Source organism: Schistocerca americana, chromosome 9 (genome assembly GCF_021461395.2).
Source record: "Schistocerca americana isolate TAMUIC-IGC-003095 chromosome 9, iqSchAmer2.1, whole genome shotgun sequence".
NCBI lineage: Eukaryota > Metazoa > Arthropoda > Insecta > Orthoptera > Acrididae > Schistocerca > Schistocerca americana.
The window spans coordinates 158,931,433-158,952,388 of record NC_060127.1 but is presented as its reverse complement, the minus strand read 5'-3'; the positions used below and the strand labels follow the sequence as shown (position 1 = coordinate 158,952,388).

General features: G+C 44.2%; 1 protein-coding gene across 1 annotated transcript in view; it reads left to right on the top strand.

Annotated features, from left to right (window-relative positions):
* LOC124550768 (organic solute transporter alpha-like protein) overlaps window positions 1-20,956 on the top strand; it is a 133,120-nt gene that overhangs the window by 87,977 nt on the left and 24,187 nt on the right. The window contains exons 3-4 of the mRNA XM_047125492.1: window positions 1,143-1,384; window positions 19,936-20,032. Coding sequence (XP_046981448.1) covers window positions 1,143-1,384; window positions 19,936-20,032 — 339 coding nt within the window. The remainder of the gene's footprint in view (window positions 1-1,142; window positions 1,385-19,935; window positions 20,033-20,956) is intronic.

The window sequence follows — 20,956 nt, the reverse complement described above, 5'->3', positions numbered from 1 at the left end:
GAAACATTCCTCACACACAAAGAAAGAAAATATGTTATGTGGACATGTGTCCGGAAACGCTTACTTTCCATGTTAGAGCTCATTTTATTACTTCTCTTCAAATCACATTAATCACGGAATGGAAACACACAGCAACAGAACGTACGAGCGTGACTTCAAACACTTTGTTACAGGAAATGTTCAAAATGTCCTCCGTTAGCGAGGATACATGCATCCACCCTCCGTCGCATGGAATCCCCGATGCGCTGATGCAGCCCTGGAGAATGACGTACTGTATCACAGCCGTCCGCAATACGAGCACGAAGATGGTTGGTTGGTTGGTTGGTTGTTTGGGAAAGGAGACCAGACAGCGTGGTCATCGGTCTCATCGGATTAGGGAAGGAAGTCGGCCGTGCCCTTTCAGAGGAACCATCCCGGCATTTGCCTGGAATGATTTAGGGAAATCACGGAAAACCTCAATCAGGATGGCCGGACGCGGGATTGAACCGTCGTCCTCCCGAATGCAAGTCCAGTAACCACTGCGCCACCCCGCTCAGTCGAGCACGAAGAGTCTCTACATTTGGTACCGGGGTTGCGAAGACAAGAGCTTTCAAATGCCCCCATAAATGAAAGTCAAGAGGGTTGAGGTCAGGAGAGCGTGGAGGCCATGGAATTGGTCCGCCTCTACCAATCCATCGGTCACCGAATCTGTTGTTGAGAAGCGTACCAACACTTCGAGTGAAATGTGCAGGAGCTCCATCGTGCATGAACCACATGTTGTGTCGTACTTGTAAAGGCACATGTTCTAGCAGCACAGGTAGAGTATCCCGTATGAAATCATGATAATGTGCTCCATTGAGCGTAGGTGGAAGAACATGGGGCCCAATCAAGACATCACCAACAATGCCTGCCCAAACGTTCACAGAAAATCTGTGTTGATGCCGTGATTGCACAATTGCGTGCGGATTCTCGTCAGCCCACACATGTTGATTCTCAAAATTTACAGTTTTATCATCAGAATCGAGGAAGTACAGTACGTACTGACGATACTAAAATGAGCTTTAACATGGAAATTAAGCGTTTCCGGACACATGTCCACATAACATCTTTTCTTTATTTGTGTGTGAGGAATGTTTCCTATATATATACGTCACACGTTGCAGGTGTCGGCCACCATCACGTACCTGGCAGTGCTGGTTCCCCGCGCACACTTCCTGGTGCAGGTGGTGACGCAGGGCATGTTCGTGGTGTGCCTGTACCAGATGTTCTCGCTGTTGGTGGCCTACCTGGGCGGCGAGGAGGAGTTGTCCGCGCGGCTGTCCACAGCCACCATACAGCCAGTCACGGGGCCCTGCTGCTGTTTCCCGTGCTGCCGCTACTGCTGCAAGCCCATCCCCGTCACCAGGTGAGTGCACAGGGATGCACTATCTGTATCGGGCACCCATACCTAATGCCGAATTGGCCGCTAGATGCCATTAGAGTAGGGGGGATCAGTAGAGATGCAGTAGCAGGAGGAAGGGTGGGTTAGGAGAGCTCAGTGACTTTGAATGTCGACTTGTCATTGGATGCCCAAATCGACTGTTGATGAGGTACATCTACATCTATATTTATACTCCGCAAGCCATCCGACGGTGTGTAACGGAGGGCACTTTACGTGCCACAGTCATTAGCTCCCTTTTCTGTTCCAGTCGCGTATGGTTCGCGGGAAGAACGACTGCCGGAAAGCCTCCGTGCGCGCTCGAATCTCTCTAATTTTACATTCGTGATCTCCTCGGGAGGTATAAGTAGGAGAAAGCAGTATATTCGATACCTCATCCAGAAACGCACCCTCTCGAAACCTGGACAGCAAGCTACACCGCGATGCAGAGCGCCTCTCTTGCAGAGTCTGCCACTTGAGTTTGCTAAACATCTCCGTAACGCTGTCACGGTTACCAAACAACCCTGTGACGAAACGCGCGGCTCTTCTTTGGATCTTCTTTATCTCCTCCGTCAACCCGATCTGGTACGGATCCCACACTGATGAGCGATACTCAAGTATAGGTCGAACGAGTGTTTTGTAAGCCACCTCCTTTGTTGATAGACTACATTTTCTAAGGACTATCCCAATGAATCTCGACCTGGTACCCGCCTTACCAACAATTAATTTTATATGATCATTCCACTTCAAATCGTTCTGCACGCGTACTCCCAGATATTTTACAGAAGTAACTGCTACCAGTGTTTGTTCGATTATCATATAATCATACAATAAAGGATCCTTCTTTCTATGTATTCGCAATACATTACATTTGTCTATGTTAAGGGTCAGTTGCCACTTGCTGCACCAAGTGCCTATCCGCTGCAGACCTTCCTGCATTTTCTAATGCTGCAACTTCTCTGTGTACTACAGCATCATCCGCAAAAAGCCGCATGGAACTTCCGACACTATCTACTAGGTCATATATATATATATATATATTGTGAGAAGCAATGGTCGCATAACACTCCCCCGTGGCACGCCAGAGGTTACTTTAAGGTCTGTAGACGTCTCTCCATTGAGAACAACATGCTGTGTTCTGTTTGGAAAAAACTCTTCAGTCCAGTCACACAGCTGGTCTGATATTCCGTAGGCTCTTACTTCGTTTCTTAGGCGACAGTGCAGAACTGTATCGATCGCCTTCCGGAAGCCAAGGAAAATAGCATCTACCTGGGAGCCTGTATCTAATATTTTCTGGGTCTCATGAACAAATAAAGCGAGTTGGCTCTTACATGATCGCTGTTTCCGGAGTCCATGTTGATTCCTACAGATTAGATTCTGGGTTTCCAGAAACGACATGATACGCGAGCAAAAAACATGTTCTGACATTCTACAACAGATCGACGTCAGCGATATAGGTCTATAGTTTTGCGCGTCTCCTCGACGACCCTTCTTGAAGACTGGGACTACCTGTGCTCTTTTCCAATCATTTGGAACCTTCCGTTCCTCTAGAGACTTGCCGAACACGGCTGTTAGAAGGGGGGCAATTTCTTTCGCTTACTCTGTGTAGAATCGAATTGGTATTCTTTCAGGTCCAGTGGACTTTCCTCTGTTGAGTGATTCCCGTTGCTTTTCTATTCCTTGGACACTTATTTCGATGTCAGCCATTTTTTCCTTTGTGCGAGGATTTAGAGAAGGAACTGCAGTGCGGTCTTCCTCTGTGAAACAGCTTTGGAAAAAGGTGTTTAGTATTTCAGCTTTACGCGTGTCATCCTCTGTTTCAATGCCATCATCATCCCAGAGTGTCTGGAGGCGGTAAAAACAGCTTCGCAAAGGGCACTGGACAATATCAAACTTGAAGAGTTCCAAACAGGCTTGAGAAGTGCATCGCTTGTAATGGAGAGTATTTTGAAGGTGACTGAAGTAATTTTGTAAAAAGGTTCATCAATAAATTTTTTATGACAACAATACGGTTTTTTTTGGGTCCCCCCTCGTATCTCAGCCAGCGTCAGTAGTATCGTTGGTGTGTGCGTTACGTGTTGACGTGAACTTTTTAAGTTTAGTTCCTTTGTTCGTTTGTTTCGTTTTCGTCACTGTTATAATGCTAACCATTGCAGAACGTATGTTTTTAGTCGAACAAGTGTTCAAAGCTGGCAGTAAATACACAGTTTCAGTTCGCCCCAAACATTTAACTCAGTTTTCCCGGAGACAACACTTCCACATCGCGAAACTGTGCCAGATTTGATTAACAAATCTCAAAGTACGGGTTCAGTGACAGATGAACCAAGAAGCGATCGTCCTAGCGTTTTGTCTGAGGATAAACTAGTCGATATTTCCGAAAAAATGTCCGTGAGTCCGAACAAGTCAGTAAGAAAACTCGCCCAGGAAATCGATGTTGGTTGTGGAACGGCCCACACAGCTGTAAGGAGAAAGTTAGAACTTTTCCCGTACAAAGTGACAGTCGTGCAAGAACTGAAAAATACTGATCATGGCAAGAGACTGCATTATTGTCGATGGTTGAAAAATTTCGTTCAACAAAATGCAAGGGATATTCTTAATGAAACGTTTTTCACTGATGAGGCGTGGTTTCATTTATCCGGGTGGATGAACTCGCAAAATTCTCGTATGTGGAGTATTGCAAATCCACTGTGTATTCATGAGAAACCATTTCATTTTGTGAAAATAGGAGTATGGATTGCAATTTCTAGACGTCGGATTGTGGGTCCCATATTTTTCAACGAAATAATAAACGCACAACGATACTGCAGTGATATTCTGTACCCACTCATAGGAGAACATGTATTAAGTGAAATACTGAACGGTTATTTTCAACATGATGGTGCAACCGCGCATACAGCTCGCGTTTCGATGTCACTGCTTGCTGATGTTTTTGGTGATCGCATAATTTCACAGGGACTTTGGCCTCCACGATCGCCTGACCTAAAACCACCTGACTTTTTCTTCTGGGGTGCAGCGAAAGCAACTGTCTATAAAAACCGTCCAAAATCCACCGATGAATTGAAAATTGCAATATCCACGTTCACTGCTTCTGATACAGGAGAAATGTCTTAGCTTGTGTTTGGAAACATGATTAGACGAATTGAATTGTGTATTCAACAACATTTAATGCAAAAATTTGTAAGTAAAAATGAATATTCAATAAATTAATAACTTGTATTTCATTAAGTTTCATTTCGTTGTATACGGCACTGCGGAGAGACTTTTTGAACACCCTGTAGTTCGTGGCTGCTTAAGCATCAGCACCAGTTGCAGTGACTGAGGCATCCACAGCGGATCAGGTGCAATCGCCCTCACCCAGATGGGTAACGATGCATCGGTAAGAGTATACTTTTTCATCATTCGTCCCTCTATGTAATATAGCACTTTTACTTCTCAGAATGAGATTTTCACTCTGCAGCGGAGTGTGCGCTGATATGAAACTTCCTGGCAGATTAAAACTGTGTGCCGGACCGAGACTCGAACTCGGGACCTTTGCCTTTCACTGGCAAGTACTCTACCAACTGAGCTACCCAAGCACGAATCACGCCCCGTCCTGACAGCTTTACTTCTGCCAGTATCTCGTCTCCTACCTTCCAAACTTTGCAGAAGCTCTCCTGCGAAACTTGCAGAACTAGCACTAGACCCGAGTTCGAGTCTCGGTCCGGCACGCAGTTTTAATCTGCCAGGAAGTTTCACTTTTACTTTTGTTAGTACAGCGCAAACTCTGATGATAGCCTGTAATTAAACATCTGAAACTCGTCAGAAGTTAACATCGACTGCCATCGAGAATGTTTTTGATTAATTTTATAACAGTTGGCCCCTGTGGCCCGAATTCATGATGAACTAAGGTAAAAATCGTAGAGGGAGACCAAGAAATGAACACACTAAACAGATTCAGAAGGTTGTAGGTTGCAGTAGGTACTGGGAGATGAAGAAGCTTGCGCAGGATAGAGTAGCATGGAGAGCTGCATCAAACCAGTCTGAGGACTGAAGACCACAACAACAACAACAACATAATTCTTCAGAGTCGAAGAAAACTATCAGCTTGGCTCATATATTTGACCTGACATGACGAGGTTCTTTTTGTTGTGACTTGACAAGACAGCCAAGCCACTAGGATGAAGCCGAAAGGCACGCGTTTAAGCTCACGCAGGCTGGCGTGAGGTCTGGAACAGGTAAAGTAATTATACTAGCAAAAAAAGCACGTAGCTGCTGGAAAACTTTAATCCATAATTGGCGAACATCGCTTGTGACAGTACATGTTTTACAGCATCAATAGTGACTGGTAATGGCGCCTTGCTAGGTAGTAGCAAATGACGTAGCTGAAGGCTATGCTAACTATCGTCTCGGCAAATGAGAGCGTAATTTGTCAGTGAACCATCGCTAGCAAAGTCGGCTGTACAACTGGGGCGAGTGCTAGGAAGTCTCTCTAGACCTGCCGTGTGGCGGCGTTCGGTCTGCAATCACTGGCAGTGGCGACACGCGGGTCCGACGTATACTAACGGACCGCGGCCGATTTAAAGGCTACCACCTAGCAAGTGTGGTGTCTGGCGGTGACACCACACTTTTGATAGTGGAGAACCTTTCCAGACACAATGTGAAGACTGAAACATGGTCTCAACATCATGACCGTAAACCCACGTCTCATCACCAGTTACGATTCTCTTAAGGAAGATCTCTTTCTTATTTGCGCGATACAAAAGCACTACACAGATTGCGAGGCGAAGATCTTTCTGGTCTTGACTCAAAAGCCGTCGGACGAAGTTGGCCGCAAGATGCTGTGGCAGGATTTCATTACGTGACCCAACTGAAATGTTGCATTTTTATGCAGTCTCTCGGACAGTCAGTCCTCGATTGGCAAGCACAATTTCGTGGACGTTTCTGACATGAACGTCGTCGGTAGACGTCGAAGGGCGTCTTGAACGAGGGTCGTCTTTAACTTCCGTGCTGCCATTTTTAAACCATGTGAACCATTCGTAACACCGAGTACGGCGTAACCATAGTCACCATACGCTTTCTGCATCATTTGGTGCGTCTCTGTGACGGTTTTCTTCAGTTTCACTCAAAACTTAATGCAGAGGCGTTGTTCCTCTGACTCTGCTATCTCGAAATTCACAAACTGTGCGACACAACGTTCTAGAGTTGTGGCGATTCGTGAATGAGTCGTTCATTTGAACGACTCTAAATAAAGAATCGAATCGTGATACAGACGAATCGTCGTTCAAAAGAATCGTAAGAACGATTGCGTGTTTCCGAGTCGTGACGATTCCAAGTTGCAACGATTCATCAATTCTTATAGTTCAATTCTTTTGTCTTGGCAGCTCGCGTATGCCCGCCAAGGCGCAGGAGATTGCTGCGTTGCCAAGTTGCAGCGCCATAGTATAGTATAGTTCCCAAACTTACGTTTAGGGGGGAGCGCGCAGTTTATGAAGTGGTGGCTTACCGCATTAACCGCTTACCGCTTACCGCATTAACCCCTTCGCTGCTACAGAGACGTGCTCCCCGCATTCCACGCTGTGCGCGATTTTGTCATCACTGCACTGCTCGCCTGTGCAGACACATGGTGTTCTGACTGCTTTGACACACTTATCATTCGATTTCACAAAAACTATTTTGCCCAAAATTTTGATTTCTACACATCTTCTTGACTGATACCTTCCTCCCATAAATGAATTAATTTTGTTTCGTTGTTCAACGCAGTTATTGTGCAGCATGTAGTAAACCATTGCGCGAAATTTTGAAGAGTTTGCAGAGGTAAAAGTCCACAGCGTATACTTTCCGTGTGGTCGATTTTAGTTGCCACAAGAAATTTCAAAAAATTACATTCAAACGAATAAAATTCATGAAGTAAGACACTTCGATATTGTTTCTAAATAAAGAAAATATTAAGCACCAAGCAAGGTTTGAACTCAGAACCCTTTGCCAATCAGCCAAATACCTTAACCATTACGCTAATGCAGCTCCTCATTTTAACGAATTACTAGAGAACTTTAAAGAGTCACTCAAAATACCGACAAACACTGTTGGTATGATTATGAATTACTCACGTTTCGTCGAAGTACAATAGGAAATAAACAATTACCGCTGTTCTTTATTGCGAAAAAGCAGTTAGTGAGAATGAATTTCCTTGCTCTCACTTGAAATCGGAGGCTTATTGCTTGTTTGGTTTAATTAATTGATAGAATATGAAGCAATTGGTATAAAGAATGCTTTTTCCAAACTTTCTTTTATAGAAAGTCTGCTATCAAGACATTGCTTTTGTTCAATTACTTTATTTATGACTGAAGACACTCGTCAGTGCTCTGCACTGCAGTCAAGCTCTGGCAACGTCATTCTCTGTTCATTGGCTGACTGTGTTTCGTGACGTCAGATGCGCAGAACGAACCTAAACTCGGTCGCCGTCGTAAATGACGCGCACTTTAGTACGGTATGCTTCAAAGGCAACTTCCGAATCATGCCGAGTCGTGCCGAATGATTACGACCGCCAGATGGCAGTCAAGTGGAGGATGCGTGTGAACAAAGGAAACTCGTAACGAACAAATGAAGTTCGTGGGCTGTAATATTACTCGTGAAAACTAAGGTGACACTTGGCGGTGTCGTCTTCTCACGTAAATAGTAGTGACAGCGGCAAGTTCTCAGACAAATTAAAAGCAAAATACCTATGCTTTATATTTAGAAGAAATGAAAGTTAAGGTAAATTTGCTTAGTGGGAGGGCTGTCAGCTACGTTATGAATTACAAGGGTGATGTGGACTTGGAAAGACATCTTAGCACAGAAAAACATAGGATGATATGAGCCGAACCACGTCTGCTTCACTGCTAGATTTTGTTACTATAAAACAGATGTCTGTAGTTAGAAACATTCAAGCCACTCAAACGAATTGGCATACCACGTAATTTTGCACCACCTTTCGCACAAATCGACTCCTCTTTCCTGGCATACTGAAATAAAACAATAGATGCAATCAAATCAAACGTGACCATCAATTAAGGCATTACACGTATAAATCGATAATCACACTCGTAACGTCATATACATGTTTCCTTATAAATAAACTATTTCTGGTATATCTTATCATGAGACAGTTCGATTCTAACCTCATTGACAATTTCAGACATGTCCTGCCATCTGTGAGTAAGATGTAGAATTTTTTGCATTCCGTAAGAATTGTGCCATCGTAGACTAGAATGAATCGTGAAAGAATCGTGAACGATCGATTCGCTGAGATTGAATCGTATGAATCGAATCGGGAAAAAGAATCGTGTTGCTCAAGTCTACAACGCTCTACTCAATACAGCACGGGACAATGACAGACATACAACAATGAAACTTCTGGCGGTTACACATTAAACACAGGCGTGTGCAGGGAGGCCAACCGCATTTTGCTCCAACACACCCTTGGCGCGAAATTACGAATTTTTTGAACAGACCTCGTATTAAGCGGAAATGTGAAGGAGGAGCCACAGTTAAAGCGATACCAGGAAAACTTCATGTACTGATAGAACGAGACCATGGAGCATTGCAGAATGGAGCTGTTAAAACCGCATGAAATCAGCAGAACGCGTCTCTCGTTAAGTTTCAATGTGCTACCAGTAACCAAACTGTTCAAATGGCTCCGAGCACTATGCGACTTAACTTCTGAGGTCATCAGTCGCCTAGAACTCAGAACTAATTAAACCTAACTAACCTAAGGACTTCACACTCATCCATGCCCGAGGCAGGATTCGAACTTGCGACTGTAGCGGTCACGCGGTTCCAGACTGAAGCGCCTAGAACCTCACGGCCACACCGGCCGGCAACGAAACTGTCACAATGATACCGAGTTAAAAAGAATAGGATACGACGGTCGACTTGTCCCTCATAAGCCAGGTATTTCTGTAGTCAATGCCAAGTAATGCTACGTGACATCCGCCCCCGGTTGCTGAGTGGTCAGCGCAACAGAATGTCAGTCGTAAAGGCCCGGGTTCGATTGCCGGCTGGGTCGGAGATTTTCTCTGGTTAGGGAATGGGTGTTGTGTTGTCCTAATCAACATCATTTCATCCCCATCGGCGCGCAAACCGCCGAAGTGGCGTCCAATGGAAAGGCTTGCACCCGGCGAACGGTCTACCCGACGGGAGGCCCTAGTCACACGACATTTACGATGCTAGGCGACGCTACTGAACAATAGAAACGAGTGATGTGGAGTGATGAATAATGCTACACCCTGTCCCAATGCGATGGTAGTGTTTGGGTTGTCGAATGTCTGGAGAGCGTTACTTGCCATCAGGTGTAGCGTCTGCAATGAAATATAAAGGGGGTGGTGTTACGGCGTAGGGGTGTCTCTCGTATTTAGGATGCAGTTCTGTCATTGCACTTAAGCAAAGGTTAAATGCGAAAGAAGAGGACGATATTTTACAGTACTGTGTACCGGAATTAAATAATAATTGGATCCTTTTACCGACCTCCCAATCCAGATGACACAGTCGCTGAAAGGTACAAAGAAAACTTTAGTTTCATTTCAAACACGTACCCGAATCATACGATTATAGTTGGTGGTGACTTAAATTTACCCTCGATATATTGGCGAAAATACATGTTTCATTCCGGAGGTACGCATAAAACATCATCCTAAATTGTGCTAAATACATTCTCTGAAAATTATTTCGAGCAGTTACATGAGACCACGCGAATAGTAAACGATTGTGAAAACACACTTGACCTCTTAGCAACAAATAATCCTCAGTTGACAACGAGCATCAAAACGGATACAGGGATTAGTGAACACAGGGTTGTCGTAGCGAGGTTGAATATTGGAATCCCCAGATCCTCCAAAAATAAGCTAAAAATATACCTATTCAAAAAAGCAGATAAAAATTCACTTGACGCCTTCCTGAGAGACAATCTCCACTCATTCCAAATCAATAATTTAAGTGTAGACCAGATGTGGCTTGAATTCAAAGACAGTATCGGCAGCAATTGAGAGATTTATACCAAATAACTTAACAAACGACGGAGCTGATCCTCCTTGGTACACAAAACTGGTCAGAACACTGTTGCAGAAACAACGAAACAAACATGCCAGATTTAAACAAATGCAAAATCCCCAAGATTGGCAAATTTTTACAGAAGCTAGAAATTTAGTGCGGACTTCAATGCGAGATGTTTATAACACCTTCCACAATTAAACTTTGTCTCGTAACCTGGCAGAAAACCCAAAAAGATTCTGGTCGTATGTGAAGTATGTTAGTGGCAAGAAACAATCAATGCCTTCTTTGCGCGATAGCAATGGAGATACTATCGAAGACAAAGCTGCCAAAGCAGCGGTACTAAACACAGCCTTCAGAAATGCTTCATAAAAGAAGACGAAGTAAATATTCCAGAATTTGAATCAAGAACAGCTGCCAGCATGAGTAACTCAGAAGTAAATATCCTCGGAGCAGTGAAGCATCTTAAATCACTTAACAAAAGTAAGTCTTCTGGTCCAGACTGTATACCAATTAGGTTCCTTTCAGAGTATGCTGATGCATTAGCTCCATACTTAACAATCATATACAACCGTTCGCTCGACGAAAGATCCCTACACAAAGACTGGAAACTTGCAAAGGTCACACTAATATTCAAGAATGGTAGTAGAAGTAATCCACTTAATTACAGGCCCACATCGTTAACGTCGATATGCGGCAGGATTCTGGAACATATACTGTGTGAGAAAGTTACGAATTACCTCGAAGAAAACGGACTATTGACACACGGTCAACATGGGTTTAGAAAACATCATTCTTGTGAAACACAACCAGCTCTTTATTCGCATGAAGTGCTGAGTGCTATTGATAAGGGATTTCAGATCGATTCCGTATTTCTGGATTTCCGGAAGGCTTTTGACACTGTACCACACAAGCGGCTTGTAGTGAAATTGCGTGCTTATGGAATATCGTCTCAGTTATTGGACTCGATTCGTGATATCCTGTCATAGAGGTCACAGTTCGCAGTAATTGACGGAAAGTCATCGAGTAAAACAAGAGTGATTTTTGGCGTTTCCCAAGAAAATGTTACAGGCCCTTTGCTGTTCCTTATCTATATAAACGATTTGGGAGACAATCTGAGCAGCCGTCTTCGGTTGTTTGCAGATGACGCTGTCGTTTATCGACTAATAAAGTCATCAGAAGACCAAAACAAATTGCAAAACGATTTCGAAAAGATATCTGAATGGTGCGAAAATTGGCAGTTGATCCTAAATAACGAAAAGCGTGAGGTCATTCAAGTAAGTGCTAAAAGGAATCTGTTGAAGTTTGGTTACTCTATAAATCAGTCAAATCCAAAGGCCGTAATTCAACTAAATACCTAGGAATTACAATTACGAACGTTACACTATAAATCAGTCAAATCTAAAGGCCGTAATTCAACTAAATACCTAGGAATTACAATTACGAACATGTTAAATTGGAAGGAACACACAGACTGCGTTTTATTGGCAGGGCACTTAGGAAATGTACCAGATCTACTAAGGAGACTGCCTACAGTACGCTTGTCCGTCCTCTCTCAGAATACTGCTGCGCGGTGTGGGATCCTTACCAGGTAGGACTGACGGAGTACATCGAAAAAGTTCAAAGAAGGGCAGCACGTTACGTATTATCGCGAAATATGGGAGAGCGTCACTGAAATTATACAGGGTTTGGGCTCGACATCATTAAAACAAAGGCGTTTTTCGTTGCGACGGAACCTTCTCATGAAATTCCAATCACCAACTTTCTCTTCCGAATGCGAAAATATTTTGTTGACACCGACCTACATAGGGAGAAACTATCACCATGATAAAATAAAGGAAATCGGAGCTCGTACGGAAAGATATAGGTGATCGTTCTTTCCGCGCGCTATACGAGATTACAATAATAGAGAATTGTGAAGGTAGTTCGAGGAACCCTCTGCCAGGCAGTTTAATGTGATTTGCAGAGTGTCGATGTAGATGTAGATGCAGATGCATACAACTGAGGAGCAGGTCAGAGACGATGACTGTATCATAAGGCAGCATCTGTGAGGCAATGGATTGTGATCAGTGACATTCCTGAAATGAACTGTCCTGGCCAGATCTCCGACCTCAGCCCAAAGAAACACTTTTGGATCGGGTTAGAACGTCGACTTCATTCCAGACGCCAGTGTTCAACATCACTACCTTCTTCAGGGAGAATTAGCTCCACAGACATTGAGACGCCTCACGGAAAGTAATACCAGCGGAGTGCAAGCAACCATAAACGCAAAGGGTGGACACTCCCTGTATTCACATCCACTAATAGGTGTCCGGATACTGTTGATCAGATAATGTAATTTACCAGAGTCTTTCTTTAATACCATATTTTACGGACTACAAGACACACCTTTTTCTTCGAAAACTTTCCTCCAAAATTCGGCTGCGTGATTTAAAATTCCCGCCAGTCTTAAAAAGGCCCTATGTTGGATGGCGCGGGAAACCTGTCTCTAGCTACATCTACATCTACATACATACTCCGCTAGTCATCCAGCGGTGTGTGGCGGAGGGCACAATTCGCGCCAAAGTCATATTCCCCTCCTCTCTTCCACTCGCGGATCGCGCTAGGGAAAAACGACTGTCTGAACGCCTCAGTACGAGCTCTAATTTCCCTTATCTCTGAATGGTGATCATTGCGCGATTTGAAACTTGTTGGTAATGATATATCCTCCACATCCTCGGTGAAGATCGGATTTCCGAATTTAGTGAGCAGCCCCTTCCGTTTAGCGCGTCGTCTATCTGCAAGTGTGTCCCACTTCAAACTTTCTATGGGATTTGTAACGCTCTCGCGGTGGCTAAATGTATCAGTCACGAATCTTGCCGCTCTTCTTTGGACCTTTTCAATCTCTTGAATCAGACCCAACTAGTAAGGGTCCCACACAGACGGACAATTAAGACTGGACGAACTAACGTATTGTAAGTTATTTCCTTTGTTGAAGGACTCCATCGCTTCGGGATTCTACCAATCCACCGTAATCTAGAGTTCGCCTTACCCGTTACTTGTGTAATCTGATCATTCCATTTGAGATCACTTCGAATAGTCACACCCAGATACTTGACGGATGTTAGCGCTTCCGACGACTGGACATTTATTTTGCACTCGTACATTAATGGGGATATTCGCCATGTTATACACAGTAGGTTACACTTATACTAATATTGAGAGATAACTGCCGGTCACTACACCACGCATTTATTTTCTGCAAATCGTCATTGATTTGCTCACAACGTTCGTGTGATACTACTTTCCTGTAGGCTACAGCATCATCGGCAAACAGCCTAATGCCGCTGTCAATACCATCAACCAGATTGTTTATGTAAATCGTAAAAAAAACACCAGATGTTACACTTGTTTCTGTTGAAGTCTCCCCATTGAGGACGACATGCTGCTCTCTGTCCGTTAGAAAACTTTTATCCAGCCGCGTATGTCATCGGATAGGCCGTAAGCGCGCACTTTTTTGAGCAAGCGGCAGTGCGAAACTGAGTCGAACACCTTTCGAAAGTCGAGGTATATCGCATGAACCTGGCAGCCGGAATCCAGAGCCAGTTGTATATCATGCACAAAGAGGGCCAGCTGTGTCTCGCATGACCACTACTTCCTAAAACCGTGCTGATTTCTGCAGATGTCCAGAAAAGTCATTACGTCTGAACACAAAATATGTTCCATGATTCTACAACAAATCAATGTTAGTGAAATTGGTCGGTAATTATGTGCATCCGATTTTCTGCGCTTTTTATGGATTGCTAGGACCTGGGCCTTCTTCCAGTCCCGTGAAACTATGTGGCAACAATGGATTCAACAGGCAGCAGCAGTATTGGACTGTATCAAAATTGGGACTCTGTACGGGCGCTGATGACTGCGCAGTTGAGCGCCTCACAAACCAACCATCATTATCATCATTACTGTCCCCCTCCCGCCCGTCATAACAAACCCAGAACGCAGTCTAGCCTATGGTCCGTCACTGCAGTCTACGGTACCAGTGAACTTCAACTGGTAGTGATTTGTGTCATCAGTAACGGTTCAATATTCTTGTTAGCAGCTAGTTCGACAATGAACTGTGGCAGCCCAAAGAACGAGGGACTGATGTACCAGGACAAGTACTGAAACTATGAAATAGTGCATTGATAATAGCTAAGCACTATCTGAGGTGTGGGATTGATCTGAGACGTTGTTATTCTGCGCAATGGATTAATCTGAGCTGTTCCCTTTACCCTGTGGCTCCTGCAAGATGCAATTTCCACTTCCACACTACTACAGAAGTCCGACAGACGCTCCTAACGTTCTAAAGAGAAATGCTTGAAAAACTTTCAGCAATAAATATCTTCTGGAGTCGTCCGCTGTAAGGAAATGACACAAAAATTCACAAAATTTCTTATGTAACTAGTGGAATACTTGGGTACTGGAGTAGTGCTAGTTCGTGTAAGAAAAACATGAAACTAACGAAAGTTATTATTTATTTTGCAAAAATTCTGAGAAATCAGAATGACACTTTTAGTTATGAATTAAACAAGTTATATCCTGGTTCTTTTCGGAATGTGAAGTTACCTCTCAAGGATAAGATTCGCTAATGAAATTTCTACACAAAGTTTAAGATGCTTGTTGCCTTGGCAGAATGGCTGAGAGGCACGCCTACTCAACTTGAATAATTATCCTTTAGAATGTTGCTAGGTACGGTTGAGGCTGTCACGTGTGAAATGCAGTGAAGTGTACTGTTGTGGAGAAAATATGGGGCTCGCAGTAGCTGTAGCGCACAATACCGTAAGCGGTGATGACTGTTGTCTGTGCCGCTCGCTGCTGACAAATAAGATAACTCTCGTTCTATCTGGATTAACCTTCGCCAATCAAACTCTCCCTACACCTTGATGAAGTCAAGGATTCCTATTCGCCCCTAGTCTAACTTTTGGCGTGGTACACTGGTCAGATAACCAGTCCACCGTGATGCCACTCAAAATTCGCTTGCAGGCGTTTAACTATAACTCTGTCCGTTCACACCGCACAATAAGTGTGTCGGCCAACACAGTGAACAATGCTTAATCGCAAGGACTCAATACAGAGTAGCCCTTTGATTCACTCTCGACAGAGGTGCTCTCCCAGTGAAGTACTGAGGAGAGACTTGTTCCTCGCTCTTTCGAGTACACGTCCGAGTGCGCACACTCTCATTACTTGTTCTCGCTCCAAGAGCAACAACGGAACCGCCTCTCCACGCCAGACGTGAAGGAGTATATCTTTCGGTCTCTTCCATTATTCCTTCAGCTCAAGGCGTCAGAATTATCGTCTGCCAATCAGCATTGCTCTTCTAAAATGGGTGAATGACGTTTCGTTTAAGGCGACCACTCCAGAAACTTGTAGCTTTGACGTTTGGCGTTTGCTGTCTCCCTGCAAAAGTCTCTGAAACTGCGTGCTATGTGTAAAGAATGTGTAGGCTGGCCACTCCCACACAATGTAGCGGAATTTGCTTATAAGCTGAACACGGGGTCATTCCCCCTTTTCACTCGGCCCCCATGCTGTCCGCTCCACGGGTGGTCACCAGCCAACATAGGCTGGGTCGTCCTCTGAAGGGACTGGCATCCCGTTGTGCGGCCTCTCTCCCGAACTAAAAGCTCCTGTGACCGTCGTGTCTGGAATGTATGTGTGCACACCAGCCTCGAGTATTTCAACCACGGTGCGCTCACTTGTCAATTGCATATCGTTTACATAAATTCATACCACATTGATTTTATCTTATCAAGTTCGGGTTCGAATGAAGCATCTCGATGTGCGGAATATGATTGCGACGGCGGAACGTGTAAGCAATGAAGGTCAGGAGACTGCGACATCTGACAACTAGCCGAAATCTAGATTTGCTTTCATAAAATCTGAAAGAAAAGGGAGACTGGTTGCTGTGCTCCATCATTTTGAAATGAATTACTATCTCTACTACAAGAAAAAATCTTAGAGGGAAATCAAAAGATGAATGCAGTAAGCAGTTCAGAAGTATATAGGTTGCAGTAGCTACTCGGAGACGAAGAGGCTTGCACAGGACAGAGTAGCACTGAAAACCAAATCAAGAACAGTGTTTATGCGGATATTGCAGTCCAACACTTTGGAAAATTATTCCGTAGATCTTCAACATTAGATGACCTTAGTTTCCTGGCCACTGTTAAGTTAATCCTGTAGTTGTTTAATGGCATTTAAATCAGGTGACTAACTTGGCTAAATTATATTCTTACATTCCACACGCATTTATCTTTTCTATTTACATATCCTCTGCACAATTTAGAAGCATGTTCTGATCATTGTCCTGCTGCAGAAAAAATCCAAGCCCAGTGTGGGGTGCATACTGTAAGACCTTCAGTACACACACCATCAGATTATTTGACTTGTCGCTCTAACAAAGTAGGCGAGTGTCAGCAATATGTCTCTTGGTCTTATCGTGGCCTGTTTATCTTCTGTTGTTAGGTCAGACGATAGAAATGCCACTTGCACACTTAGAGTAGCAGATTGACAGTGACCAACTTTAAACAGAACTTGATTAATTTTCACACACATTTATTAAAATAATAACAAGTATAAAAATTACTTAACTTGGTTCTGGATGCTATTTACAATTGACAATCTGAAGTTCCTTTCGTATTGGTACGTTAATTTTATTCTCACATATATTTCTGATACTTGACCAAAGTGTCTATACATTTATCTTCATGGCTATGTACAGCAATATGGTATTCGTATGAGACCCAGACTGAAACTTGACTATAGACTGGTGCAGACAAATGCAGACTGGTGCAGACAAATGCAGACTGACTAATCGGAGGTCTGTGCACTCGTTGTAATACCTCACGCATTCATGTATCACTGCACGAGTGTGATCCACGAGGAGAAAAGGTTCTATGTTAGCAACAATCTCATTGGCTGTGTTACATATTAATAAGCGGATCGGCGGAAGCAGAATTTGGTCCGTCTCTATGGCAGCGCCATCTCGTAGTGCGGAGAAGGACGAGCGCTGCGCCTGCGCTGTTGTGCTTAGCGGGGCGCGCTCTAGTGGGAAAGTTGTGTACGCGCTGACTACGCGGAACTATGTACACAACACCCAGTAACTCTCTTCTCAAATGGGACTGCGTTATTGATCGGTACCCTGTGATATCTTTCCTTCTTTCATGTTCCAGTAATTCTCACTAGATCACCCACTTTATCACGCACAAAACATTCACACACCGCAACCGACCCTCCACCGTTCTTAATCGTTGGCCTCACACCCTGACACTCCATACATTCCCCACAAAGTCGACGAACAATCATTCAACTATGGCTTCCAAATACTTCAGACTTATATTCGCCAGAGAATAGTACCTTGGACCATTGCTGCAAGCTCCACCTTTTATGTTGGTATTCCCACTGCAATCATTTCACCTTAGTCTGTTTGCACAATAAGGGTTTTTTGGCCGCTATGTGGTCCTTTAAACCTCGCTCGCGAAGACGGTGTTAAACTGCTGAGACAGAGATTGAGACTGCCCGTGTACTATTTACTTCCTCGCGAATTTCAGATGTAGTACAATTCCTCTGGCATTTACTCTTTACATACATGAACTGATTTGCCTTGTAAGATGTTGGGCTCTTGCAGATGGCGACACACTTGCTTTGGCATCAATTTGCTTGAACCGCTGCAATGTATACACCACTGTAGACTGGACTACACCAAATGTTGTCCTACTCGAACAGCCTTGCTGATGGAGAGCTACAATCACAGCATGTTCTTCAATTCCAGTCTCCTGCTACTGTCCCAATAGGAGGTAACACGGTATGTACCTGACTAGATGTACAAACACAATCTACCGTAAACTAATGCAAACTGGTTGCTACACATATAGCTGAAGGACTAAGGCCTATCCGAATGGATCCTCTTCAGCATTGCTTTACGCAAACAACCAGTCAAATATTGGGTGATCAAAAAGTCAGTATAAATTTTAAAACTTGATAAATCATGGAATAATGTAGATAGAGAGGTAAAAGTTGGAATGACATGGGGTTTTATTAGAACAAAAAAAAGTCCACAAAATGTCCGACAGATCTCTTGCGCGCGTCCTTTGGTGATGATCGCGTGCTCAGCCGCCACTTTCGTCATTCTTGGCCTCCCAGGTAGCCAGACCTCAGTCCGTGCGATTATTGGCTTTGGGGTATCGTGTATCGTGATCCACCGACATCTCTAGGGATGCTGAAAGACAACATCCGACGACAATGCCTCACCGTAACTCCGGACATGCTTTGCAGTGTAGTTCACAACATTATTCCTCGACTACAGCTATTGTTGAGGAATGATGGTGGACATATGGAGCATTTCCTGTCAAGAACATCATCTTTGCATTGTCTTACTGTTGTGTTGGCAGAAGAGCCAACACCGTGTTACTAGTGGAGGCCGAAATGCACGCGTTTTAGCTCATGCAGGCTGGCGTGAGGAAGGAAGGCCTATACTGACGTGAGGTCTGGAACATGAGAAGGAATTACAATTCAGAAAGTAGACGGAATTAGTTTGATAACTTTAATCCATTAATGATGAACGTCGGTCTTGACGGTACATGATTCACAATATTATCTGTTCAGGATACATCGTAACTGAATACGGCGCCTTGCTAGGTCGTAGCAATTGATGTAGCTGAAGGCTATGCTAAACTGTCGTCTCTGCAAATGAGAGCGTATGTAGACAGTGAACCATCGCTAGCAAAGTCGGCTGTACCACTGGGGCGAGTGCTAGGGAGTCTCTCTAGACTAAGACCTGCCGTGTGGCGGCGCTCGGTCTGCAATCACTGATAGTGCCGACACGCAGGTCCGACGTATACTAACGGACTGCGGCCGATTTAAGGGCTACCACCTAACAAGTGTGGTGTCTGGCGGTGACACCACACTTACTTTGTTATGCTAATTATTGCTATTCTGATCAGATGAAGCGCCATCTGTCGGACATTTTTTGAACTTTTGTGTTTTTCGGTTCTAATAAAACCCCATGTCATTCCAAGTATGTGTGTCAATTTGTACTCCTCTATCTACATTATTCCGTGATTTATTCAGTTTTCAAATTTATACTGACTTTTTGATCACCCGGTACATAACAGCCGCGCGGAGTGGCCGAGCGGTTTGAGGCGCTCTGTGACGAACTGCGCGGCCCCTCCCGCCGGAGGTTCGAGTCCTCCCTGGGGCATGGAAGTGTGTGTTGTTCTTAGCATAAGTTAGTTTACGTAGTGTGTAAGACTAGGGACCGATGACCTCAACAGTTTGGTCCCTTCGGAATTCAGACACATATAACATTTTTTTGAAATACAAAACAGGGGCGCTTAGTCTTTATATGTTTATGCTCGGTTTGTTATCAGAATGGGGGCGTGATGGAATATTCAAAACGAAATCCTTGCTTTAAACACAAATCCTTAGTTATGATAGGTGATCGAAAACTTTTGAACGCTACTCTACTTGTTTGCTGCTGACCGATGGAGAACAGCAAATGTCACCTGATCGTCATTCTGTTTCAGGAAAAGTGTGTCGCGACTACGTCTGCTGGTGTTCCAGCTGCCCTTGGTGCAGTGGCTGCTGTACGTCATCATTTTCGTCATGGTTGCTGAGGACAAGGTGAGCAAAGCTCTTCAGTACCTACTGGGAGTTCAAGCACACTGATGGAAATGAGTGTTACACCACGATGCACCAGTCCGATGTTCATCAAACTTTCTGGAAATGTTCTTTGTGTAACTGGTATCAAATGATTAAACTTACATTCGATTTGGGAATAGGGTCCAAAATCAAGCGCGTGAATCATAAAGGCACTATTCCAGTCGTTGAGGGATCGAAGAAGACAGCCTTCGATTGTCATCTTTCTTGCCGTGGCTAAAACCCTCGCTGTCTCAGTTCGTGAAGGCTGCTGTATATGTCTTCCAATCACGTGCCAGGTTTACTACACTACTGGCCATTAAAATTGCTACACCACGAAGATGACGTGCTACAGACGCGAAATTTAACCGACAGGAAGAAGATGCTGTGATATGCAAATGATTAGCTTTTCAGATCATTCACACAAGGTTGGCGCCGGTGGTGACACCTACAACGTGCTGACATGAGGAAAGTTTCCAACCGATTTCTCATACACAAACAGCAGTTGACCGTCGTAGTACGGTGAAACGTTGTTGTGATGCCTCGTGTAAGGAGGAGAAATGCGTACCATCACGTTTCCGACTTTGATAAAGGTCGGATTGTAGCCTATCGCGATTGCGGTTTAGCATATCGCGACTTGCTGCTCGCATTGGTCGAGATCCAATGATTGTTAGCAGAATATGGAATCGGCGGGTTCAGGAGGGTAATACGGAACGTCGTGCTGGATCCCAACGGCCTCGTATCACTAGCAGTCGAGATGACAGGCATCTTATCCGCATGGCTGTAATGGATCGTGCAGCCAAGTCTCGATCCCTGAGTCAACAGATGGGGATGTTTGCAAGACAACAACCATACGCTCTAACAGTTCGACGACGTTTGCAGCAGCATGGACTATCAGCTCGGAGACCA